We start from the raw sequence: 26,860 nt of genomic DNA on the forward strand, positions 1-26,860 counted from the left end.
TAAATTGCAGACTGATAAAATGCAAGAACTGGAGTTCTCTAAAGATCATCTTAATGAGCTTCTGCAAGTCAAGGAACAAATGGTTATGACTATTACTTAGAAGTAAGTCCCATGATGTTTAGTGGAGTTTACTCCCAGTGCATTAGTTTGGCATATTGGTCTTCCTAGTAGCAATAAGAAGACAAAAAGTACAGCTATATCTTCTGTGGTGGGAGCACCTAATGATGTCAGTGCCTAGTCTCTTGAGGAGATAGGCGATCCAACAGGATCTTGGTCCTAAACTGTGAAGGGCTTTAAAGGTCAATACCAACTTATAAATTAACATAAGGCAAATTGGAACTACTGCATATAATATCTAACAAGTGCCAAGTCAAACCATATTGTTGTTTTCCCCCTGGTCTTTGGTATTGCTATTCTTTCCATTTATTCTGAAACATCAGCCTTCCGTGCTACAGGATAGCATAGTTGGTCAAATTCAGATTATTGATCCAAATGATCCCTAAATCTTGGTGCTGCTTGCCTGGCCAGTTATTCCTCCCTTATGCCCATGCTGCTGCTCTAAGCTTTATATCTCATGCCATGCGCTTAGGAGATGTAAAAATAATCATCTGTTAGTGAGTTGAAAAATTAAATATGGATTAGGTCAGAAGCAGCCAGCATTCATTTCATATATGCAAAAGAACTGTTTCAATGTTTAATATAATGTGCTGCCATTTTATTCAAATGGTTTTTAATATCTCAGGATATAAATTGGGACAATCATGAACAGATTACATTCTGGTTCACCCTCAGTTTGAGATGTTTAAATCGTGGCCCACTGTGAGTCAAAAGCTGTCTACGCATCACTTAATTTTATTTTAAATTGTGTGGGGAAGGGTATCCAAACCTCAGATGCTGCTGTCGACTGTGAGCAGGACCACTTTGCTTCAGAGGACAGCCAAGATTCTAGAACCTGGTCATGTCAAGGGTCTCATTATGGGAGGGATTCTGGAACCTCTGAACCAATCACACCCTTTTTCCAAGAGGAGGGTTAAGTGGAAGGCCTGGCAGCTCTTTGTGCTGCCTCCCCCCACCTTGAAAAAATGGATGATGCCTCTGCTTCGGCGGGGTACTCCCACCGCCACATGGAGAGGAAGATGAGTGCGATGGCTTGTACAGTCTTCAACGAACTTCGACTGGAAGGGAAGCTCTGTGACGTGATCATCAAGGTCAATGGGTGCGAGTTCAATGCCCACAAGAACATCCTCTGTAGCTGCAGCTCCTATTTTAGGTCAGTGCTTCAAACAGGCAAGAGTTGGTTTCTCTGGCAAAATTCCCAGGAATATGTCTTGATTTAAGGGCTCGTTTTATTCAGTAATAGATGCTTGAGTTCCTGCTGTCTTCAAAGATGTGGTTGGCTGCTGGTTCACCTTCTCTGTCCCAGATTGTAGTTGTGTGGAAGTCATAACCACTAATTAGTAGGTTGACAGGCAGTTGAAATTTATTAGTTGTTCATCTGCCTTTTAGCTGATCAATTAAACTCAAATAAGTGATCATATTGCCAAAACCACCGAATAGGTTCCCATTTAAATGATAAATTTAGTAAAACAAAAACTACCAGAATAGGTTTTTGTTTGTTTGTTTTTAACTACCAGAATAGTTGAGAACCATATTGTAATTTAACTTTCATTCTCTGATACAGCAACATTTAATCAAATTGTCTTAAAAGGTAAATGAGTGTGTTCTTAACTCATGTCCACCAATTAATAGTTTCAGGTTGTGTCTTCAAGTCAAGGGGATGCCAAATGGCATCCAAAAGCATAATTCAGAAGCAGAGTCTTTTATCAAAGCCAAATAAGTCAAGAAGAAGGTTAATGAAATACCACAGGATAGGAATAAAGTAGAAAAGACAGGAGGGGGTAAGATTGTCTAGGTTTCTAATTTGTTTGAACAGTGGATTCCATAGCAATGATTTGCTTGAATAATGAGACCCTACCATCCTTGGCTTTTCATGCCCATCTAGGATAAAATACAGAGCCCACACTTCTGAGTCATTACTGACTTGTAGTATTGGGAGACTCGTGCTATTTGAGCAAACAGGTTTTTTGTTTAATATCTGGTTGGCTCTGTTGAGTAACGGTTTCTGAGATTTTGCTGATACAGTCAAGTGACGGTACTTCTTGCCTTAGGAGCAAAATCTTGTCGCCCAGCAAAATCTTATCAGCCCAGTAGCTAAGGAGGACCCAACTCTTCTAGCCCAAGGAAGTTATCAAATGTGAGCTGGAATATGTTTCAGTTGAGGTATGTAGAGTACTAAAATAATAAGCTGCCAATGCACCAACATGACTTGAGAGCTGTCATTGTCAACAATAGTTTACACTGGCAACCAAGTCCACAGGTTGAAGCCATGATGTGCCTCTTGATGTGCATTCCATCTGTTGCAACTTTTATTTCACCCCAGACCTGATGTTAGACAATCTGGTCTGAATATTTTTTGTTTAGTTTTTATTTATTTTTTGGCAGTCTGGCCTAAAGATGGGTGTGGTTACAGTGTCAGCATTGTAGACAGGGGCTGCCTGTTCATAGGATCTAGTGCAAGGTTGCTCAATCTTGCATTGAATTCCTAGTCAGGCAGGTGTGCCCTAAATACTAAAACAGATCACCTCAACTTTCTAAGCATCTGGGTAGGCATGTCTAAACAAGAATGTTTTAGCAGGTGCCAAAACAAGTACCATGAAGGCGTTTGCTTGATCTCAATAACCAGGGAGTTCCAAAGTGCAAGCGCTGCCACACTAAACAATTGAGTTCTTACAAATGCCGAATGGGTATTACGCGGCACCTGTAGTAGTGTCAATTCCTGTTCAACTTTTAGAAGCAATATGAGGCTTGCAGCTGTCATGAGCACCAAAAAGTTGTGGGGATTGCTATAGAGGTTCAGCGGGTTAGCTGGAGGATCCCGGTGGACCCAACACCATCCCCTTGAGGAACAGGACCCCAAGATGCAACAAAGACCAATGAGAAATAGTTGTGTTCTTTTTCAGAGCTCTGTTTACCAGTAGCTGGAACAACTCAGAGAAGAGAGTATATAATATTCCTGGCATAACCCCAGATATGATGAAACTCATTATCGAATACGCCTACACAAGGACAGTGCCCATCACCGTGGACAATGTGGAGAGGCTTCTTGTGGCTGCTGACCAATTTAATGTGATGGGCATCGTCAGAGCTTGTTCTGACTTCATGAAATGCCAGCTGTGCCTGGAGAACTGTATTGGTATCTGCAAATTCACAGAGTACTACTTCTGTCCGGAGCTGCGGCAGGCGGCCTATATGTTCATCTTGCACAACTTTGAGGAGATGGTAAAAGCGTCTACTGAATTCCTGGAGCTCTCGGTCAATGAGTTTAAAGACATCATTGAAAAGGACGAACTCAATGTGAAACAGGAAGACGCCGTCTTCGAGGCCATCCTCAAGTGGATTGCCCACGATCCCACAAACCGAAAGCAGCACATGGCAGTCCTGCTCCCTAAGGTTAGCCCTTTTAAATATCTTGGGGGTCCATCCATCCCCTGTCCTTCAGGTATCTAGGACCAGATTTAACTAAATACTTGTGCTAGCAGGAGCCAGTGCAAGGACTCCCATTAGCGCTACAGGGATTCCCCCCCTTCTCCCCACTGTGCGTCCCTCCATAAGCTCTGGGGGTGGTTTGGGAGAACCCCCAAAATGGCACACAGGGAGGAGAGGGGGAATTGTTCCATCTGGCAAGCAGAACTGTGTGAGATGACGGAATGACGGTAATAGTGTGGTGTTGAATCCTACTCCTTATGTCTCCAGATCTACAGTGCTGGCTAACTTCCCAACCAGCTTCATATAATGGCTGTGTACTACCTTTGGTGCAAGAGGCAGTATGCCTCCTGAATGCCAATTGCTGGGAATCACAAGTGGGGAGAGCTGTTGCACTCGGGCTCTGCTTGCAAGCTTCCCATAGTCATCTGGTTGGCCACTGTAAAAGCAGGATGCTGGATTAGACGGGACATAGGCCTGCTCTAGGAGGCTCTTGGGCTGTTACGTATGTCGCCCTGAGTTTCATTCATGTATTTATTATTGAAAGGCTGCTGTTGCTACCAGTCACTGGGAATCACAAGTGGGGAGAGTGCTGTTGCACTCAGGTCCTGCTTGTGGGCTTCCCGTTGGGGCAGCTGGCTGACCACAAGGATACAACCGTCATAATTTGGGGGAGCACTGTAGCTCAGTGGGAGGGCACCTGCATCACATGCACAACACCCCACTTCTCAAAACAGTTCATTCAAAAATCTAAATATAAATACAGTAGTACAATAACAATATCCAATAAGCCATGTAGTGTCACTGATACATAACATCGCAAAACTAATAATCAGCAATTAATGCAGCTGGTGGAATCTTCCGTTGGTGATCCAGTGAATCCTTGGCAGCCAGGGTTTCAACCGTCCCGGAGATGCTGCTGAGTCCCAGAACATCAGCTGGACAAGCACCAAACAGTTGCTGTCCTAATGCCTGTACTGCAATAAAATTATTACGTTGGTAGAAGGAGGATTGCTGCTCTCTGGATCCTCCAGTGGCAGCAGTTAATCACAGTAAAAAGAAAGGGTTCATAACTGGTATCTTAATTGATTAGGATGTTTTGAATCATAGCACCAGCTCTGCATAACATAATTTTTCTTCATTTCATGGAGACCTTCACCATGATCTCACAGCTAGACAGTTAAATGCAGCATTAGTTATACTCCTCCACCTTCCTGAGAGGATACCACTTCATAATAAGACTCCTGTAACACAGTGGCCAAGGTTCACAGGCTAAGTGATGGTGGGGAAACAGACCTGTCTCATGAACTTGAGAATAACAAGGCAGGAATGTGCCTCATTCCTATTAGGCTTCTTGTTTAGCACCAGTCCTTTTCACTCCCCTCTCTGTAGGTACGCCTGGCCTTGATGCATGCTGAATATTTTATGAACAATGTCAAAATGCATGACTATGTGAAGGATAGCGAGGAGTGCAAGCCCATTGTTATCGACGCCCTGAAAGCCATGTACGATCTCAACATGAACGGACCATCTAGCTCCGACTTCACCAACCCGCTGACAAGACCCCGTCTGCCGTACGCCATTTTGTTTGCCATTGGCGGCTGGAGCGGTGGGAGCCCAACCAATGCCATCGAAACGTATGACGCCCGTGCAGACCGCTGGGTGAACGTCACGTGCCAGCAGGAGAGCCCCCGGGCGTACCATGGTGCCGCCTACTTAAAGGGCTACGTCTACATCATTGGGGGTTTTGACAGTGTGGACTACTTCAACAGCGTCAAGCGATTTGAGCCCGTCAAGAAGACGTGGCACCAGGTTGCACCCATGCACTCACGGCGCTGTTACGTTAGTGTCACCGTCCTTGATAACTTCATCTATGCCATGGGTGGCTTTGACGGCTATGTGCGTCTCAACACAGCTGAGAGGTATGAGCCCGAGACCAACCAGTGGACCTTGATAGCCCCCATGCATGAGCAGAGGAGTGATGCAAGTGCTACAACCCTGTATGGAAAGGTAATGAGAATGAAAGTAGGCCAATGTTTATAAAAGGTAACCAGCTGCTAAGGCTGGCAGGTCACAGGGATAGATGTGAAACTTTAGGGGGGTTGCCTCTAAGAGAAGAAATTAAATATTAAGGGAAGATTAGGAAACGAGGCTAGACTGATGTCCACAAGGCCCCTCACCATCCTGAGCTGCTTTCTAAACTACAACCCTTTTCCAGCCTTTGTTCCTTTCTGTAAAGATGACAACAATACAGATAACGTAAACCTGGTTTTAGGACAGAGGGGGGAAAAGCAAAAATGTTAATGACACCAAGCTCTGTTTTTCTTTTTCATCAAATCCACATGGAAATGCTGTGGAAATGCAAAAGAGTTGCTTTTGATTGATAATGAACCAGAGGGGGCAGGGATGAGGGATCCATAAACTGAACCTCAGTTCAGATGAGATGAAGGTGTTGTGAGTTGGTGGCTCATGTGACCTGAGAGGTGGTGATCATTGCAGTTTGGGGAGTGTTGCTGGATTTGGCCTTATCTAGAGAGGCCCAAGTGGCCTCTACATCTTGAAATTCCTTTTACCAGCTGAGGCTGGTGCACCTGGTGTGACCCCTTCTGGATGACAATAGCTTGGCCAGTTATCCACACACTGGCAACATCTTGTTTAGAACACTGCAATGTCCTGTACATGAAGTTGCCTTTGAAGATGCCTTGAAACCTCATTTAGTGCAAAATATAGCAGTATGTTCATTAATTGGGACCACTCATGTAGAACATATTATGTCAATCTTAAATCAGCTACATTAACTGTTTCTGTTCAGAATGGAAAGTTCTGATTTTAACCTAGACATCCTTAAATAGCTTAGAGCCCCAGTGCAAAAACCTGTCCAGCCTTTGAGATCATCCCTGCTCTGCCATCAACTGAAGTAATAAACATCTTTATTTTATTTTTGGTACCAGATGAAAAATCTGTCTAGACCTTTTAATGCTGTATGTATTTTATGTTAGATTTTAAAAACCTTCAGTATCTGTTTGCAATGCTTATTATTGTGATAGTTTGCTTGGCAGTATTGTTTTATTGATGGATATACTTTTTTATTGCTTATATTGGTCGCCGCTCTGGGAACACTGTCAGATGAAGAGCAGAGCAAGATAAATGGTGGCAACTTGTGGCATCTTAAACCCTAACAAACGTATTATGACTTGAGTGGTTATGAATTAGAGCCCTACTTCATCAGACACCATAAGACTTTCATTGTTTTTGTACAACAGCTATCTCTCTGGAAATGAAATGAAATAAATAAGCACTTGAGATCTTTTTTAAAAAAGCAAAAAGATAACAGTAAGCACCATCAGTTTTGGTGCAGTATCCATACTTGAGCAGTTCCTCTGATATAGGGTCATAAACTGAGCATGAATATTTAAGAATCTTAAATAATTTTAAGGAATAAGGCTGTAACTCAGGGGGTAAAGCATCCATTCAATCCCAGGCATCTGCAGGTAGGACTTGGAAAGACCTCTGAAACCCTGGAGAGCCACAGCTAGTCAGTATAAACAATACTGAACTAGATGGACCAATAGTCTGTTTCAGTGTAAGGCAGTTTCCAACATCCTTTTAAATTTGGCTTCTTGTAATCCCTGTGTGATTTCTGCCACATCTGGCTGGAAACAACCCACCGGCCACATAAACTGACCTTCCAGGTGCCAGATAAACCCAGCTGGCTTTGCAATGTCAGGCAGGCTGTAACACAGAATGTCTATTAAGCTGCTGGTGGACCATCATATCAGGCATAAATGGCAAGCTGTGCAGACCTGCTCTAACATCTTAAGCAACGAGAGGTTATCCAGCCAGCTATTTCAGCAGGAAAAGCAACCTTGGTTTCTGTTACTATAAACCAGTGATGAAAAATCTGTGGTCCTCCAGCTGTTGTTGGACTCCATCGGCCATCATCCTTGGCCATTGGACATACCAACTGGGGCTGATGGAGTCCAGCAACATCTGGAGGGCCACAAGTTCCCAAACCCCGATACAAACTTTTCAAGTGTATCCAGGGTAGGAGCTGGTGTGGGTTTCGTGGTCATAGTAGAACTATGGAGAGTAAGCTTCAAATCCCTACACAGCAACAAAGCTCACTGAGTGTCCTTGTCCCGTTCCCTCTCTCTCAGCCTAACATAGCCTCACAGTGTTGTTGTAAGAATTGCATGGGAGGTACGTCGTACATTGCCTTGAGGTGCTTGGAGGAAGGCCAGGATTAAAAAATTAATCACACTTAACAACAGTCATTCCTTCTCCCAAGGAATCATGGGAGCTGTAGTTTTACCCGGGGGCCTAGGAAACCTGTGAGAATTCTCAGTGCTTTCACCAAACTACAATCCCCAGGGTTTTTTTGGAGGATACCATAACAATTAAAAAGCCATCAAACCAATACGTGTGTAAAGTGGATAGGGCCAACAATTCTCTCTACAATGGCACCAAATTTATTTCAACAATATTTTCACAAACCTATTTTTTGCTTTCCTTTTTTAAAAAAGGTCTATATATGTGGTGGGTTCAACGGAAATGAGTGCCTGTTCACAGCAGAAGTGTATGACGCCAAGATTGATCAGTGGAGCTTGATCGCACCCATGAGAAGCAGGCGAAGCGGCATTGGCGTGATAGCGTACGGAGAACACGTCTACGCAGTAAGGCCAGGGTCCTTTTGTGCCCGTAATGGCAGGCAAGCCTGCAGCACCCTTTGGCGGTAAAGTCGTTGGAACAATGCTGCCCCCCTTTGGTTTGGTGTAGACCAAGTCCTGGCCAAGCTGCTGCTCATGAACTGTATATATTTAAGGAAGTGAATAGGCATAAAATGGCAAGAATGCTGTATCTTAGTGGTCTTCTGAGGGGTGTGACGATCTTTTCAGCCTGGTATCAACACCTGGCATCTTCAGGCAGCTACTGGGGTCTCAGTGCCTGGCACTAAGACCTCCAAGCTGCAGCCTGTCCTGGTGGTGATGGCAGCAGGGCCAGCCTTACCGTAACATACATAGTATTTGGTAATCACTAAGTACACGCAATTACACTCAATGTTGGGCCATTCTTTCAGGTGGTTCTGCTGAATCCTCATCCCACTACTCACACCAAAGTTCTGTTCTGTTGTGGGAGGTTGCCAACGTAGGAAGTTGCCGACACACATTCTGAGATTACTGAATAACAAAGAACACTTGACTTGGTTTGATGCATATTATATAGCTCAGGTATCACTAATGCTAACTAGCAACATTACCTGTACCCGCACATCGTTTACAATTACCAAATACCATATATTACACCTATTGTTAGGCAAGATGTGGCAGCTTATCACCTGTGTTTCTGCATGGCCTATGTGTGTAGTAGTGCATGTTTTCAGGAGGCTTTGGGATCAGGGGCTACACTGAGAGCAAGGGAAACCCGAAAGCAGGGCCTCCAGTGGCTTGTCCATAGTTTGCAGTGTTCCACCCTCTCCGAGACATCAGTTTGATGCTGCGGGTTACAACTATTGCTTCCACAGTCTCTCACTGAAGTTGGAGTCAAGCTCCTAAATCACACACTCCCAACACTACCATGCATTGCCACATGTGTGTTGTGGCTTTTTCTGTTTCAACCTGCAGGTTGTATGGAAGGAAGAGAACTTCTGAGCATGTTCAGAGTGACTGTCCTTCCTTATCAAGGCAAAGCCATTTCTTATGCTCCTGTATTAGGGGCACATGACTGGTCAGTTTAAGTCCTCATATACCACTTTTCTTTTTTAAAAAATTAAATGCCACCTGTGACCTCTGCCTAAATACTTTCAGCCTCTCCATGTCAAATTGCTTTTATGTATCAGTTTTTTTAAAAAAAATCCATTAAAGTTTCTTGTTGATAACTTATAATTCCAAAACATGTACCAAACAATTTAAACCACAGAAATCCAAGCCACAGTGAAAAAGACAGAAGTCCTCAGCTTGACAGTGCTTTGATTCATACTGTTTGGGCTGCACCAGGAAGGAAATGGGGAAGTCAAAACAAATAGCTGAGTGCAGATATAATGGATTACATAGGAACACAGGAAGCTGCCTAATTCTGAATGAGACCATTGCTCTGTCCAGCTCACTACTGTCTACATTGACTGACTCTGCAGGGTTTCAGGCAGGGTTTCTTCTCAGTCCTACCTGGAGTTACCTGGGGCCTTTTGCATGCAATGCAGATGCTCTAGGATCCTTCTCCTGATTGCTTGTAGCCTATGGAATAACCATAGTTGCAAGCAGTTGTACACCAGTTTAAGGATTTAAAGGGCTGTATTGGTAACCCATACAGCAACCCTCTATAGCAGGTCTTTGCTTTTATCCCACAGTAAAGTTAAGGCTACAATTGTAGTTTGCATATAGGCCATCTAGTGAGTCCATGCTGAGGTGTAATTTAAAGTGGGGAGTCAAATGCCTCAGTGAAGTCTTCTACTGGAACAATTTGTGTTGATTTAAACTAGTGCTATGCAAGCTTTCAGTGTGCACAGAAGACTTGATCAGATGACAACTCTCTTCTCTGGTCATTGGCCCCTATGGCAGCTTCCCTCTTGTGCCATCTTGTCCTTCATCTTGGGCAATAAAATGTCCTTCTGCACATGCCCTGACTACTGCTATTGCATGGAACTGATGGGAGTTTGGACCCAGCATCCGCACGGTGCCTCCTTGATCTACCTGGATCAGTAGTCTGACTTGGTGTGAAGCAGCCGCCTCCGCCGTCTCCTCCTCCTCTAAATGACTCCCTGTCTTTTTGCTGCCTTACAGGTGGGTGGATTTGACGGAGCCAACCGCCTTCGGAGCGCAGAAGCTTACAACCCCATCGCCAACACCTGGAGGACCATCCCAACCATGTTCAACCCTCGCAGCAACTTTGGCATCGAAGTGGTGGACGATCTGCTCTTTGTGGTGGGCGGCTTCAACGGCTTCACGACAACGTTCAACGTTGAGTGCTATGATGAGAAGACGGACGAGTGGTACGACGCCCATGACATGAGTATCTACCGCAGCGCCCTGAGCTGCTGTGTGGTGCCAGGGCTGCCCAACGTTGGGGAGTACGCTGCCAGGCGGGACAACTACGTGGGGTCAGCTCAGAGAGATGAGGTCAAGTACTCCTCATCCACAAGTACACTACCTGTGTGAAAAGCTCTCCTTGACTAATAAAGCCCTCTAGCAAGAACTATATGCACAGGTGGATTCACCTTTTTTCTCCCCCTCCACCTTAAGCTGTGAGACTGGTCCGTGTGGGTGAGCTGGTGGCATATGTCCCTCCCCTGCCCAGGACCTTAACCAATCCCATTCTTTTATCCTTTAGGAAGTCATAGAGCTGACCTATAGGATATGAACAAAGCTGTTGAGAACAGTGATAGGATTCAGAGAAGAGCCACGAAAGGGAAAGAGGGATTTGCCATTTGTGCTGCTATTGCGCTGACACACAAAAAAGAGTAGTAGGGGAGGACTCTCAAGGCACTCGGAAATGTTAAAAGGCATGCAAAGGCTACTACTAGGAAAATGTTGATTGTGGGTTAGTCTTGCTTTATATGTATCCGGTGATATAGTTCCTACCCTCCATTCTGCCAGATGAAGAGCCATTTGTAAGTAGAAAGCTTGCATATTCCTGCCGCAATAGAAGCTGATCCAATAAAACCCATTAAGCCAGACTACCCATTTTCCATTTCTTATTCAGAACAGCAGTAACAGACCTTGCCAAGCAAAACAGGCATTCCACAAGATGTCCCTGTTACAATCTGTAGTTTTCTTTAGACACTTGGCTTACCTAGTTGTACTTAACAGATTTTATTTTTTAAATTTCAAAATATCATAATTTTGGCACAATGTGTAATTTCTTAGGAGAATCTTCATAAACAGAAAAAGTATGGAGCACTGAATGTTTCTAATAGTTATGCCAAAACATTCCTAGGAATGTGCATCTGCCACTGAAACAGCAACCCTACGCTCTGCCTCCTCTTCCCTAGCAATATGCATTACTGCAGCCTGTGTGACCTCCCTGTCATTAGGTGGTGGAGTTGGGCTGTATGTGCTGGCCCTACCTGCTGTATCTTCATCCTCTGTCCTTTCACTCTTCCCTCCAGAGCTCCACGCCTTAGACAGGAAGTCTGATTAAGTGAGGAGCTTGCAGGTGCATATACCATTCCCCCCTTCAGACCTTCTGCCCAGTGCATAGAAGTGGGCTTTCATTGGGTCTACTCTAAGTAGGACTAACATTGACTACCACCCATAGAATCTAATAACAGACCAGCAAACACAAGTATGGCATTGTCTACCTTGCATGGCTGTGGTTCTCTAATTTCATGCATAGGTTTTTCGCATCACCGGTCAGCTGATCCTTTTAGCACAGCAGGAGAAGGGTTTTTTATGACAGGTGGGGGGGTCCTATTTCCTTCCCTTCAGGGCCTGAAAAAGACTACAGAGCTTGTGTTTCAGTTGGTTGGGCCCCTGAACAACAGCTCTCTGCTTAGAGCAAGGATAGGGAATAGGTGGTCTTGCAAGTGTTGATCAAGCCAACGTGATCTATGGTCAGCAATGAAGGGAGTTGAAGTGCATCAACATATGAAGGGACTACAGTTTCCCCATCCTTGACTTAAAACGGTGGGAATGCCCTGCAACATTTTGATTCAGGCCCTGCTTGTAATACCTAGTTCTCTAAAGAGACCTTCTGCAAGTTTAGCTTTAGTTCATCCTGCCTCTTTTCTTCAAATAGCACTAATGCAAGCACAGAGTGGTCTTCCTACTGCAGTTGTTAACGTTCTAGGTGAACGGCACACACTCGTTATTTGACGCATGCTTTTGGGAATTGTAGTTTAAAATATCTGGAGTGCTCCCCCTTGGAAAGCTGTTACAGATTGTAGCCTTGGCCTTTTGCATCATGCCCAGGAACATCTTTTTTCTCTCCTGCCCACACTTCTGGCTTTGTGTAATATATCTTAACTGAGGAAGACTTTTGTGAAACTTGAAAGCTTGCTCTCTTCTGTGTTGTGACTTTTTGTTGGGCCCTACTAAAGCCAATGGGGGAACATTTTAGTTTCCCAGGACAGTCTGCAGCTGATCTGAAGGTAACCATTACTGGGAAAAGGAACTTCAAAGGCAGACTGTGAAGCCTTTGAATTGCAGTATTTCAAGAGGTTCAGTGCTATCACTTGTGGGCTGAAGGACTACAACTACCTGCCCACTATCCCTTTAAAGCACATTCAAGGCACATTCTTTCCTCAAATAATTCAAGGCTCTAGTTTATATCTCACAGAGTTACAATTCCCAAGAACCCCTTAACCAACTACAGGGTCCATAATTTTTTTTTTTGGGGGGGGGAATGTGCTTTAAAGATAAAGGCTGTGTACACACTATATCATGCTACATGTCTTAAATGAGTTACTGATGAAGGATTGTGCTATCAAATATTTTGGGTAAGAATGGTTTGCTTAGGTTTATTGCATTTTTTAATTGCTTGCCACAGTGAAAAGCCTCCAAGTGATTTACAAAAAGAATAAAATACATAATAAAATTGTGTTAGCATCCAGTCACTCTTACCCAAATGTCCACTGCAGGGAGGGGGGGATGTCTTTGCTACCAAAATGACAAAGTTGGTTCCAGGAAAGCCTCCCTGGGGAGAGCACTTCCTAGGGCTGGGGATCTACTACAGAAAAGGTTTGTTCTATCATTGCTACCCTCTAGACCTCCCTTGGAGGAAGCATACAAAAAATGGCATATGACAATTTCAGGGTCCCTATGGATTCATAAAGGGAAAGGCAGCTCTTTGGTTATAGGTGTTCTGAACCATATACGGCTCTAAAAGTCAATACCAGCACTTTTGAGACCAGAAACGAATTGGTGGAGAGTGCAGTCAGACCAGAACCAGAGTGAAGCATTCATGTTTTGTCCCCATTAACAGCCTAGCAGATGCTTCCTGCACCAGCTGTTGTTTCCAAGCCGCCCTCAAAGGCAGCCCCATGTACAATGTGTTGCAGTAGACTAACCTGTTAATAAGGCAATTGTCACCACCTGTACTTTTCTGTGCTTCCTTTTCCCTCTGACCTCACTTTGCAATCCTCACAAACATGTATATTTGTACCTTCATTCATCAAGTTATACCATAAATGTGTTAGTCTTAAGAGATCCCAAAACTATTTGATTATACTTCAATGTTTGGATTTCTCCCCCTACTGGGCCAACACTTGTTGTTTAGTTGTTTAGTCATGTCCGACTCTTCGTGACCCCATGGACCAGAGCACGCCAGGCACTCCTGTCTTCCACTGCCTCCCGCAGTTTGGTCAAACTCATGTTCGTAGCTTCGAGAACACTGTCCAACCATCTCATCCTCTGTCGTCCCCTTCTCCTTGTGCCCTCACTCTTTCCCAACATCAGGGTCTTTTCCAGGGAGTCTTCTCTTCTCATGAGGTGACCAAAGTATTGGAGCCTCAGCTTCACGATCTGTCCTTCCAGTGAGCACTCAGGCCTGATTTCCTTAAGAATGGTTAGGTTTGATCTTCTTGCAGTCCGTGGGACTCTCAAGAATCTCCTCCAGCACCATAATTCAAAAGCATCAATGCAATTTTTATTTGAATCACGAATTATCAGGAGGAAAACAAGCCCACATTGAGGTAACGTGACTTTGGGCTTTCCAGTCGTGGCACATTCTAACCCGACGAGCTCTCCAGCAGGGCAAAGAATACGTCTGGTTTTGGGATGCTACTTTCTCTTCCATACAACGCCACCCTTCCCAGAGGGGAAACTCAAGTGCGTCGAGAGAAGAAAGGGTGCGCGTTTCAGCTGCAATGCTTTGTGGGTGATGTAGTCTTAGCCCTTGTATCCAATACCAAAACAGCCGGCTTTCGACATTCTTTTGCGGGGGGGGGGTGTTCTCCCTTTCTCCCTTTGGCTTAACTCTGTGCCCTCTGTGCCTGCTGGGTAATGTAGTCCTTTCTCTTTTCCGGCGCTGCTACAGCTGGGATTAATTTTTGCACATTTCCAACTTGGAAAGCGGCCAGCGTCGCGAGAAATAATGTTGGGTGTTGCCTGGCTGGAAAGTTGAGAGGTTCTCACGGTGAGGACTCCGTTTCTCGGAGTGGCTGCAACGTACGGACTACAATTCCCAGATCCAAAGGGGCGAGGAAGGGTTGCCCGTTCCAGGGGGCTTGGCGAGATCTCCCAAGGCACGAGCGCCCGGCGCGGTAAAGGGAATGCGAGGTAAAGCGGGAGGGATGGAGACGCAGGTGGGCTGAGCAGATGGAGGGATGCAGGGAGGAGAGAGGCGGGAGGAGCGTCTAGAGACTGTCTGCTTGCCATCAGTCGCATGGAGCCGCTTACGTGTCTCTAAGAAAGAGGAAATGCAGCGCCGGGAGTTGCGCGGGGGCAAACGAGGATACAGATTTGCCTACAATTTGCAAGTGGCAATTTATGCCTATAGATGCAAATTTAGAAATAATTGCTGTAATTTAAACCAGGAATAAAACGCATCTCGCCATAGCGGGGGGAGACTGGCCAGGTCAGCTGCCTGTCTGCTGTCTGGGGATGGGCAAGTTCAAGCCATCTCTACGCTGCTTTTGCTTCTGATAGGGTTTGGTGTTTTTTTTTTTTTAACCTTTCAACTACAATGGGACCAGGCAGCCCTTCAGCAGAGGGCTGTCCTTTGTAAAGTAGGGGGCGCACACACACACACACACACACACACACACACACTATCACAATCTGAACACTCTGGCATGGGCATGAAGATGTAATGCACTTACATGCACTTTATAATTTTGCATCTTTTTAAATCCCCCTCGTTATGGGGAAAGGAAAGGCGTTATGCAGTGTACTGAAGCAGCCAGGGTTGCTGGATGAGTCTTTTGGAATGATCCTCTGAGGTGGCCAATTCTCATGCAACAGTGAACCCGTGTCCAATCTTATCAACCACCCCTTGTGGTACAGTATCAGCTGAGAGGGTCCGCCTTCCTTATAGCAAGTTTCGCAGCTGAGTGTAGATTTGAACCTGGATCTTTTCTTGTGTATAAACTGCTCCCTGCACTTTACCATCTTCCAGATGCAGCTGAGCACCTGGCCTTAAAGCGTTTTTCCTGAAGGAGGTTCCTCTCAAGGTTTTCCCACTGCAACCTCAGCCTGCAAAGGATCACTGCTTGGAATGACAGATGTGTAGGATTTTGGAGCAGATGGGACCCAGGGACCAGCACTTTTTGCTCTTCCCCTTCTTGATGCTCTTCCTTCTGCCTGGATATTTAGCATTGCTGGACACTGATGGAGGCTGGTGAGTAGGTACACAGTCAAAAAATGGATCAGTGAGATCCATATATAATCCCTTCATGCATGAACTCACATTTTGAAAGGTTCCCTTCCTCCTGTATCACATTTTTGCCTCAATTTCAACCAATGCCCTGTTTGTTTGTTTGTTTCATTCGTTCATTGTTGCACAGTCTCCTTTCCCTGCTTTAGGGCCGTGTCTTTATTTGTTGTACTTTAATTGTGATCACTTTAGCATGTTACTGTGTTAATAGCCTTGAGAACTGTGAAAGCAGGACCTGTAGAATGTAGAAACAAACAAATGAGCTGGAGCTGGTTTTCAAGTGCTCAGGTCTGATTCATTCAGGGGGAGTCAGAGAGAGGGGAAGTGAGAATAGGGGTGTCAGAGAATAGGGGGTGTCGGAGGGGAATGGGGAGTGTCGGGGAGAGAGAGAGAGAGAAAATGCTCTGTCTCCACCCTTTGTTGGTTTGGCCTTGCCCCCACTCCAGCATAAAGAGACCAGGACCCTGCATTCATCATCTGAGGCCCTTCTTCATGTGCCTCCTCCACAAGAGGTCTGGCAACACGAAAACTGGCCTTTTCTGCAGTGGCTCCCCATTTGTGGAATGCTCTCCCCAGGGAGGCTCACCTGGCGCCTTCATTATACATCTTTAGGCAGCAGGTGAAAATGTTCCTCTTCAACCAGGCCTTTGGCTGCTTAACACTCTGTGTCCTTTTAAATATGTTTGGGGGAGGGGAGGTTTTTGTTTTGTTTTGTTTCTTTTCTTGGTTTTTATTATGTACTCTGTGGGGGGGGGCAGTTCTGTATTTTTATGCTGTGAACCATCCTGAGATCTTTGGGTGAAGGGTGGCACACACAATTAAAAAATATATATATATATAAATCTAATAATAATAACATGCTGCCCCCAGAAAGATTACCCTTGAGAGAATGAGGCCCTCAGCTGTAAAAAGGCTCCTCACCCCTGCTATAAATGGATATGAAAAATATCCTGTATTTTAAGGACTGCCTTTCTCCACTCCTTCTCCCCTCAGGTTGACAAGCAGCCACTCTGCGTTATTGGAAGAAGACAGCTGTACCATTGAGAGGAGGGACGCCACACTAACCTACTCCCAGTTCATTGAAAAGTAAGTGGCAGGGGTGCAGATCTGAAGGCGCAAACCATCCCCCGACCCAAGCTAGTTCGTTAAGAAAATCCCCAAACTCGGTTCCATGGGTGACCCTGGGTCATCTCTCTGCGGTAGCTTTTCTTAAAGTTTTAAGTGTCTATACGCTTATTGCATTTATAAATTTTAAATTTATTGTTGTACATTGTTTTAAATGTTTGTTTTCCTTCTGGGATTTTACCCCCAAGTGTGTTTTATAAGCTGATCTCCAACCGTAATAAATTATCTTTCTATCTAAGTGGCAGGGACGTTTTTTCTGCTTACCTGTTTTTGTCATCATCAGAGGGCGGGGGGGGGGGTCCACATTCTTGGAAAAGGAGGGAGGGAGAGGTCTGTGAGATTATCATCTTCGTTATACCTGCACCTTCCTTCGAAGGAGCCAGGGCAGCAAACGTATCAATAGATAATTAAAAAAAGGAAAGAAACAGTGCAAAACAACCTTCTAAAAAGAAGTCGATAACTCCTAAAAGCAATCACCTATTCTTAGACTAATAATTTCAAGGTTGCCAGGGCAAAAACCTTAAAATGCCTGGCTATCCAGGCTTGGAGGGTTTCCATCCTTTTCCACATATACACAAGGTTATCACAGGTGACCTTTTTGCTGTTTATGAGCAGCACAGTCCTCTGCATGCCTACTCAAAAGTAAGACCCACCGAGTTACCCACATGAGACCCTGCTCTATTCCATGGGCAGCATCTGAGGTGCCACAGGCTCCCTGTTCCTATTATAAATATAGTGTTGAATCTTAGGGAACTTCCAGAATGATGTGTTGGCTGAGCATTCGCCCTGATTTGTTTGCCGGGAGATTAGAGGATGTTGGCTATTTAATTAGCATTCGTTCTGATCTGTTTGGTGATAAGCCAGATAAGCAAATGTTATCCCATACTTTCCAGTACATTTCCTCATCACTTTGCTTATCTCAAAAAGACTGAACTTCCTCCGGTCTGTTCCACAAGACCTCCCAATCAGCTATATCTGCTCAACACGAATTTGCATGCAATTGATTGAATTCCAGCCAGGAATAATGACAGGCGTGTCTTTGTTGTCGTTATGGTGCCTCTTCAAAATCTTCCTTTTTCTCCTTGGAAGTGGAGGTTCTCATCCCCATCTGCATCTGTACATAGGAAGCTACTTTATATCTAGTCAGTTTCCTTGGTTCATCCAGCTCCATATTGTCTACACTGGCTGGCAGTGGCTCTGCTGGGTTTCAAGCAGGGGGCATTTCTAGCCCTCCCTGGAGATGCCAGTGGGATTGACCCTGTGACGTCTTGCATGCAAGGCCTTCCCATTTGACATCAAAATGTTTTAATACAGTGGTACCTCGGGTTACATACGCTTCAGGTTACAGATGCTTCAGGTTACAGACTCCACTAACCCAGAAATAGTACCTCGGGTTAAGAACTTTGCTTCAGGATGAGAACAGAAATCATGCTCCGGTGCCGCAGCAGCAGCAGGAGGCCCCATTAGCTAAAGTGGTGCTTCAGGTTAAGAACAGTTTCAGGTTAAGAACAGACCTCTGGAACGAATGAAGTACTTAACCCAAGGTACCACTGTATATGCAATTGTTTTTATAAATGTAAGATTGTTGGAACTGTGCTTTTATTGTTAAATCGCTTTGAGATGTTTTATAGGCAGTGATGCATAAATGAAACTAAATCAAGAGCTGCCTGTTATATACAACAGTGGCTGACATTGGTGTCTCAGATTTCAGTGGCACCTGTGCAGTGCCAAAATCTGGCAAGCCACCCCCCCCCCATCTCTTGCCTTCTGTTGGATGTCATAGTTGCGGCGCCCCCTGCAGCACCCCAGAAGCTCTGCACCCAGTGAGATCGTACTGGTCACTTTCCCCTAGATCTGCCTTTGCATACAACAGCTGTACCTGTCTTATTTGCTTCTTAGGTATGCCTTCTCTCGGCCAGTTATACTCCAAGGAATAACAGACAACTCGGTGAGTGTCTCCACAACTGCACATTCAGGTTAAACATTAGAAAGAAGACTTGGTGCTGGCCCAATTTCATAAGCTGGATCTCCAGGGTCTCAGGCATGTGTCTCTCCCAGTCCTGCACCCGGAGATCCCCAGGGATTGAACCTAAGATCTTCTGCATGCAAAGCAAACAGATGCTCTGCTACTGAGCTGTGGCCCTTTCCTTTAGGAACACAGGAAGCTGCCTTATTATGTCAAAGTAGATCATCGGTCCATCTAGCTCAGCACTGTCAATGCTGTCAACAGCTGTCCAAGTGTTCAGAGCGGAGTTTCCCCCCAATGGTATCTGGAGATGCAGGATTTGAATCTGGGATCTTTCGAGATTCCTTCCAACTCTGATTCTACTCTTATCTCCTTCTGTTACCTTCAGGAGTTCCAGGCCCAATGTACCAAGGACAAGCTGTTGACCAGGTTTGGGGACCGCCCTGTCCGTCTTAGCACCGCCAACACCTATTCTTACCGCAAAGGTGAGGGCAGGGTGGCCAAGATGCTTTCTGGAAGGAACCAGTGTGGGCTGGGCTTGAGCCTGCAGAAGGCCAGTTGCTCCACTGTGAATGGAAAATGGTCAGTAGTTCATAGGTGGGGAACCTGTGGCTCTCTAGATGTTGTTGGACTGCCAAGTCCCATCATCCCCAGCCAGCAGGGCCAGTGTTTAGAGGTGAGAGTCTCCTCCATCTCTGGTCTCATGCCAAGTAGGACAGCTCTTTGAGGGAGATGCCTGCCCATTGGCTGCATTCAGCATCACTGACTTCCTTTTTGCAGTTGACCTGCCCTTCCAGGAGTATGTGGATCAATTGCTGGAGCCGCAGGACCAGACCTCTTTGGGGAGTGGTGAGTAGGGCTTCCCGCAACACTAGAACTCGGGACCAGCCGATGAAGCTGAACGCTGGAAGATTTGGGACAGATGAAAAGAAGGACTTGCTCATGCAGTGCCTAGTGAAACTATGGAACTTGTCCCCATAGGAGGCAGTGAGGGCCAGCAACTTGGATGGCTTTAAAAGAGGACTGGGCAGATTCCCAATGGCTACTAGCCATGGTGGCTCAGCTCTGCCTCCACTTTTAGAGGCAGTAATACTTCTGAATACCAGTTGCTGGAAATTTCAGGAGGGGAGAGGGCTCTGGGGTGTTCACATAGGCAACAGGTTGGCCACTGTGAGACGAGGATGCTGAACTAGATAGGTCATTGGTCTGATCCAGCAAGCTCTTCCTATGGTCTTTGGTACTGTTTTGTTCTTGGAGGCTAAGGGGAGAATATAGGGACATCTCAGATGTCACAGGAGAGTTGGAGCAGCCTCCTTGCTCTGCCTTAGCCTCCTTCAGCTAATACTGCCCCTCAATGAATCCTAGCTGCCCTGTCTGTCTGCTGCCTTTAGTTTTTCCTGATGCTACACAAACCTGTTTTGCACCCAATCCAGCCACCTTGCCCATGCCCTGACTTTTCCCATGCCAACCACAGGATTAATAGATGCTATCCTACTCTAGAATTGCTTCCCCTGCTTTTTAACCCCTGCCTCAGGAGCTGAGCTTGGCCTCCATCCTGCCATGCAGTCCCTGGTGGGTCGTATTCAGGGGCCGATTCCTTGCTTCCCCCCTCTCCTCCCTGCACAACTGGCAGTGCCACCTTTTTGCTGTTGAGACAGCCAGGCTCCACTTGCTGCTGGCGCAACAGGAAGGCTAAGCTTCTCTTCTCAGCCCAGCTCTTTGTTCAAGGGACTGAACACGTCCCACCGTCATGAAAATCCAACAGTTTGCTTTCGGAACGGGACACAAAATTGATTACAGGATGTTTTTTCTGTTAAGTAAAGGTCTACGGTTGTGCTCTCTCTCCTCCTTGCAGAAACACTCTACTTCTTTGGGGACAACAACTTCACGGAGTGGGGCCCTCTCTTCCAGAAGTATACCCCGCCACCCTTCCGGATCCCAGGCACCACTGGAGCCTACAGTTTTGGGATTGCAGGTCAGTCTCTGGGGCATCAAAGGGATGGAAAGGCAGCCGGCACTTGGGAATTGTTATCCAATGTGTGCTTTGAAGGGGCCTGATCCTCACCCCGAGCCTACTCATGTAGATATTTTGCCCCAATTGCTCTGTTTATTTTTATTTTATTTATACGCCACTTTTCTTCCAAGGAGGTCAAGGTGGCATACATCTTTCTCCTCCCTCTCCATTTTCTCCTCACAACAACCCTGTGAGGTAGGCTAGGCCGAGAAGCAGTGCCTGGCCCAAGCTCACCGGGTTTCATGGCTGAGTGGGGATTTGAACCCTGGCCTCCCGGCTCCTAGTCCAACACTCTAACCACTACACCACACTGCCTCTCAGGCTCTATTGGGGTTTTCATTTCTGTGAATTTCAGCTGGTTTCAAGGCAGACCCCAGGCCTTCACCCTCGATTTATTTCTTTAGCGGTCTTCCATAGGGATAGGGAAACTCAGACCTTGGGGCCGAATGTGGCCCTCCAACACTCTCTGTCTGGCCCTTGGGACTCTTTCCAGGTCATGCCCCTTCCCTCCAGGCCATTCCTCTCACCGACGCTACTTTGCACTCTCCCAGAATTTTTTTGCCTGGCTGTGGAATGTGTCCTTGAAGGCTTCTTGCTTGCTTTTCTTTTAATGGTCATGGGATTCCGGGCATAGCCTTTCTGAGGGAAAAGTGCCAGTGAATTGGTTATCTTGCCACCTGGGCAGAGAGACGGCTGCAGGATTGCTCAAGGTCATAGTGGTGCAGCAAAACTCGGCAGCTGCAGCTGTGTAGCCCTAACAGTGGGTACACTCTCCAGTGCTGGAAAGTGCTTGGCTAAAGGAGAAATCTACCCTCCTATATCGAAACCTTATGGTGTGAAGAAGAAAACAAGAACAAAACATCCAAGTCTGGTAATGGGAGCAGAGAGAACCTGAAGCAGCAGCAAGATTATTCCCGTGGCATTTGCTGCCATCAGCCTTCCTCTGAGACAAGGGAATGGTCTGAACACCTGGATCCTACTCAGCTCAGGTTGGAGGCAAGTCCTTGAGTTTCGTAGCGGAAGAAAAGCAAGATATGTAGCTCTTACATTTACAGTGTAGTGTTCTCCACCCCCACCGTCACAACTCCAGGAGGCAGATCTTTTAATGTTGTGTTTTAATTGCTGTAACCCGACCTGGGACTGTAAGGAGATGGGCAGGTAATGAATTAACTAATAATATCAGTAAACGGACTGAAAGCCAGTGGCTGGCGCAAGGCCAGTCAGCAAACTTCATGGTGGAGCATGGATTTGAACCCATGTCTCCAAGGCCCTAATGCAACACTCCAATCGCTGCACCACACTGTCAATCAGAAATATAGTCTATAAGCAGCCCAGCCATTTGGTACCGTGAATCAGCCTGCATAACTCAGTTGGTTAGAGCATGGTGCTGATAATGCCAAGGTTGCAAGTTCGATCCCTGTAAGGGACAGGTGCATATTCCTGCATTACGGGGAGTTGGACTAGATCAGAGCTTTCCAAACTGTGTGTCGTGACATGTTAGTGCAGGTATAGGCAAACTCCGGCCCTCCAGATGTTTGGGACTACAATTCCCATCATCCCTGACCCCTGGTCCTGTTAGCTAGGGATGACTGGAATTGTAGTCCCAAACATCTGGAGGGCCAGAGTTTGCCAATGCCTATGTTAAGTGTGTTGGCTGCAGTGTGTGACACGAGCGCTCCCTGCGCTCCTTCCAGGACTGGGAAGGAGTTAGTTTAACCTCTGGTTTGCTAGTACAAGTGTCTAAAAAGTGTGTCGCCAACATGAAAAGTTTGGAAAGCTCTGGACTAGATGATCCTCAGGGTCCCTTCCAAGTCTACAATTCTGTGATCTATGTCTTGATGGTAATGCTCCTTGAAAAGAAATGCTAATTTCCTCCCTTTTTTTTCCCCTTCTGCGGTCATTTGCAGGCCCCGGCTCGGGAGTCCCGTTCCATTGGCACGGCCCAGGTTACTCAGAGGTGATCTTCGGCAGGAAAGTAAGTGCTTCGGCTGGAGCAATGAGAGGGGCTGTGATCGCCCACCTTTGCATGCAGGTGGTCAGCCTGCACCTGCTAGGTGGTCTTGAGACATCAGCCGTGGGTGGGGTGGGGTGGGGGGCTCAACTGGACTGGATGCTCTTCAAGAGCCTGTTCACCCACCATCTGGGAGGCCACAGGTTCCACATCCCTTTTACTGTTCCTACCAGCTAAGCTCTTCTCTCTGTCTCCATAGCGCTGGTTTCTGTATCCTCCAGAGAAAATGCCAGAGTTCCATCCCAACAGAACAACACTGTCTTGGTTGTTGGATACATACCCCTTTCTGCCGTCGTGGGAGAAGCCGCTCGAGTGCACCATCCACCCCGGAGAGGTGAGTCACGGCTGTGGCCCGTTTTCCAAAGTTCCGGCCCTTGCCTACATTACTGTAGAGCCAAGTCAAACTGTTGGTCCATCTTGCTCAGTGTTGCCTGCATTGACTCGCCATGTTTCCCCAGAATTTCAGGCAGAAATCCTGGCTGGTGCATATCTACACAAATTGCTGCACTCTAGGGTGGCGCTGTGGGTTAAACCAGAGCCTAGGACTTGCCAATCAGAAGGTTGGCGGTTCGAATCCCCACAACAGGGTGAGCTCCCGTTGCTCAGTCCCTGCTCCTGCTAACCTAACAGTTTGAAAGCACCCCAAAAAGTGCAAGTAGATCAATAGGTACCGCTCCGGCGGGAAGGTAAATGGCGTTTCCGTGTGCTGCTCTGGCTCACCAAAGCGGCTTAGTCATGCTGGCCACATGACCTGGAAGCTGTACGCTGGCTCCCTTGGCCAATAAAGCGAGATGAGCACTGCAACCCCAGAGTTGGTCACGACTGGACCTAATAGTCAGGGGTCCCTTTACCTTTACCTAGCCTGCCACAAGCTTGTGTGGCATCTTTGGTCAGGTGTCTTGGGCCCACTGCTGTCACCTGCTCTGAAATTGGCTCTGCAGCCTCAGAAGGTTGACTTGGATTGTTCTTTAGGAGATCTGCTTTGTCTCGGACTGCTTGCTTAGCTTCCACTTTTGCTTCAAGTCTCCAGTGTTCTTTCATTGCAAGGAAGCTAAACGTGATAGCACAGTCCCCTGAAACCTCTCACAGCAGGGGTGTGTAACAATAGGGACTTTAGCAAGGCATGGTGTTGCCAGGCCCCATTAGTCCTTGCTTTGTTCTCTCCCTCTCCTCTGCCTTCCCTATAGGTCCTGTACTTCCCAGACCGATGGTGGCATGCTACCTTGAATCTGGACACCAGCGTTTTCATCTCCACGTTCCTGGGTTAGCAGATCTGCATGGTGGCTCCTCCTTGGCCTTCTTGCCACTACTCCTGTGATGGTGTACGAAGAAGCAGGATTTGTCGACAACATTTGGGGAATCTGGGGCTAGTGATGGTGGGGCCACCCCAGTCTCTCATTGGATCATAGCGCAGAATTAAGGAGAAGGCAGGTGGTGGTCTGCTAGTGGACTTCCCAATGTTTTGGACTACAAGTCCCATGATCCATGCCCACTGACAATGCTGGCTAGGGCTGATGGGAGTCTTGATCCCCTCCAGATGTTTGGACAATGTCACCTACCCCTCGTCTGAAAGATGACTTGCTGTAGCCTTTTCTAATCTGGAACCTACTAGAACGCAACTTCCATTAGCCTTGACCACTGGTTCTGTAGGCTGGGTTTGATGTGGAGGGTTGTTGTCCAACATAATCTGGGTAGCCATGGGTTTCCCCATTCCTGGGTAAAAAATGGACAAGATGATGATGAATCAGAAATTTCCAGTGACCACCCTTTGTAATAGGCAGGTCCTCTAATTATAGCCTTACATTCCAGGAAGGAAATGTGACTTCCAAATGACTTAAGAGTTGAAAATTTGAGAGTCCTCAGAGGAAGTTAAATAGGCTGTTTGCATGTAGTCACCTGTGATAAACAACAGTAGGGTGCTCTTTACAGCTGGATGCCCATTTATTTTTTAAATAAGCCCTATTCCTATCTGGTTTAGCTGGTGCAAAAAATTAAGCTGGTGATGTTGTTTCTCTTTCTTTCCCACCAGCTGGGTCTCTGCTAAGAAAAGCTTCACTGGTGAATTTCTGCATATCAGGCTGATGTTAGATAGGGGAGTAGGGCTCACCCACAAATGCAAGGTTTGGGGAAATTCGAGTTTTTACAGATCTTCTTTGTACCACAAAAATGTGACCTATTCCAAGTTTTCCCCGTTGATTCCTCTCGTCTTCGCTTCCTGCCATGAAGCCCCAGTTCCATTTTTTGTTTGTCATTCATCATCTCTGGCAGGGAACCTCTGGCCCTCCAGTTGTTCATGGGCCTCCCATCTGCATTGCCGATGGTCTGGGATGATGAGAGAGCTCCAACTCAGCAATACCTGGAGGGCCACAGGTTTCACACTTCTGTCCAAGGCAATCAGGGATCACATCCAATGCACTTGCAGAGGTGTAACTCAGGGGTGAGGGGTCTTGTGCCCTCCAGCTGCTATTGAGACTCCTCCAGCTCCATCAGTTCCAGCCAACATGGTAAGCGGTCAAAGATTATGAAAGTTCTAGCCAAATGACAGCTGGAGGGCCATGCATTCCCCAAGCTGCAATTTAGTGCTTTGTGGACAGATGCTGCCTAAATGGTTTTTCCAGCCACATGAGACTTTCCAGAAACACGTTTGCCTCTGAAGTTCACTAGTTTGCGATAAAGGCAGACTCAGCCCTGCTTCTGATGCCAAATTGGATTTGCAGGTTTAGGTCACTCACATGCGTTCATAGGAACATGGGAAGCTGTTGTCAGGCTGTGTGCCCAACCAGCCCAGGATTGTTGAGTGATTGGCAGCAACTCTTCATCAGTCAGATAAGAGCCTTTCCCATCAGCCCTTTTAACTGAAGGTGGCTGCCATGGAGTTCCTACATGGCTTCTCAGCTTGAGCATGGTGCTCATCAAGTGATAAACTGCAGGACCAAAAGGGCCTCCGCCATTCCAACAAGGCAGTTTATATCAGGGGTTGTGAACCTGTGGCTAGCCAGCTACCGTTGGACTCCCAACTCTTAGCAGCCCCAGCCAACATAGCCAATGGTGAGGGGTGATGGGAGATGGAGCCCAACAAAATCTAGAGGGCCGCAAGTTCCCCAGATGTGCTTTACCCCTCTTTAAATTAAATTAGATCTGCTGACACCATTTTGCTTCTCAAAGTTTTACCTTTTTATAAAAAAGAAAAAGGGTTTTGTTTTGCAAAGTTCTTGGAACAAAGGCAGCAAGTGGAACATTTGCCAGCAGAGTGCCCCTATTTTACAGAGAACAGCTGGGCTACATGTGTGTGCTTGTATGGGGAAAATCTCAGCAATAGAGACTGAGAGCCTTCACTGTCTGCATTTGCTGGATGGTCCTTGTTGCTCATGCTGACCTCCTAGGAATAACAGTGGGGGGATGGGCAGGGAGTGGATGGGACCAATTTCCAAAGAAGTGCTTTTGAAAGTTGAGTCTGGGGTCACGCTGAACTGTTTTTTCTTTGCAAGCAATACAAAACAAATGCAATTGTTTCTTGAAAGCAGTCAACTTCGTTTTTGGATTTAAAATATGTTTCAAAAACCTGAACTGCTTGTAAAGTGGTCTTCCTGTAGTTTTATTTTGGGGGGTGGGATGGGGGAAGGATATAAATGGGGAAATACATTAAAAACAAGAGAGGCTGCACTGCTAAGGTTTGTGTGGGCGTTTTAAAGGAATGCTTTCTCCTTAATTCTGATTTCCAAGTATATAGTAAACAGGTTGTGATTGCTGAAGGTAAAGCTTTCTAGACAGGCAGTTCTTTTAATAATGCAGAATTGCATGCGCTTTTTTTGCAGCAGGGATGGGGAACCTGTGACCCCTTTGGATATTGCTAGACTTCAGCAGCTCCAGCCAGCACACCCAGTGGTCAGACATA

At 46.3% G+C, this 26,860-nt stretch overlaps 2 protein-coding genes across 4 annotated transcripts; both read left to right on the forward strand.

The window, feature by feature from the left end:
• The first annotated feature begins 109 nt into the window (after positions 1 to 109).
• On the forward strand, positions 110 to 11,212 carry KLHL10 (kelch like family member 10). 2 transcript variants are annotated; one of them, XM_080981971.1, is made up of 5 exons: positions 115 to 1,270; positions 3,021 to 3,510; positions 4,936 to 5,553; positions 8,067 to 8,216; positions 10,320 to 10,736. In XM_080981971.1, the coding sequence occupies exons 1-5, from the start codon at positions 1,083 to 1,085 to the stop codon at positions 10,692 to 10,694; spliced, it is 1,821 nt and encodes a 606-aa protein (XP_080838097.1). In that variant the 5' UTR covers positions 115 to 1,082; the 3' UTR covers positions 10,695 to 10,736. The 2 variants fall into 2 exon arrangements, with proteins under 2 accessions (XP_080838098.1, XP_080838097.1); XM_080981972.1 differs by lacking the exon at positions 8,067 to 8,216 and having other exon boundaries at positions 110 to 1,270; positions 10,320 to 11,212.
• Positions 11,213 to 14,618: 3,406 nt separating this feature from the next.
• On the forward strand, positions 14,619 to 26,532 carry JMJD8 (jumonji domain containing 8). 2 transcript variants are annotated; one of them, XM_080982055.1, is made up of 10 exons: positions 14,619 to 14,753; positions 15,592 to 15,813; positions 16,843 to 16,935; positions 18,874 to 18,922; positions 19,329 to 19,425; positions 19,721 to 19,789; positions 20,796 to 20,915; positions 22,862 to 22,929; positions 23,165 to 23,299; positions 24,153 to 26,532. In XM_080982055.1, the coding sequence occupies exons 2-10, from the start codon at positions 15,698 to 15,700 to the stop codon at positions 24,231 to 24,233; spliced, it is 828 nt and encodes a 275-aa protein (XP_080838181.1). In that variant the 5' UTR covers positions 14,619 to 14,753; positions 15,592 to 15,697; the 3' UTR covers positions 24,234 to 26,532. The 2 variants fall into 2 exon arrangements, with proteins under 2 accessions (XP_080838181.1, XP_080838182.1); XM_080982056.1 differs by having other exon boundaries at positions 14,637 to 14,779.
• Positions 26,533 to 26,860: the final 328 nt, after the last annotated feature.

This window comes from Podarcis pityusensis, assembly GCF_964106645.2.
Source record: "Podarcis pityusensis genome assembly, chromosome: 14".
In the NCBI taxonomy this organism is placed as follows: Eukaryota; Metazoa; Chordata; class Lepidosauria; order Squamata; family Lacertidae; genus Podarcis; species Podarcis pityusensis.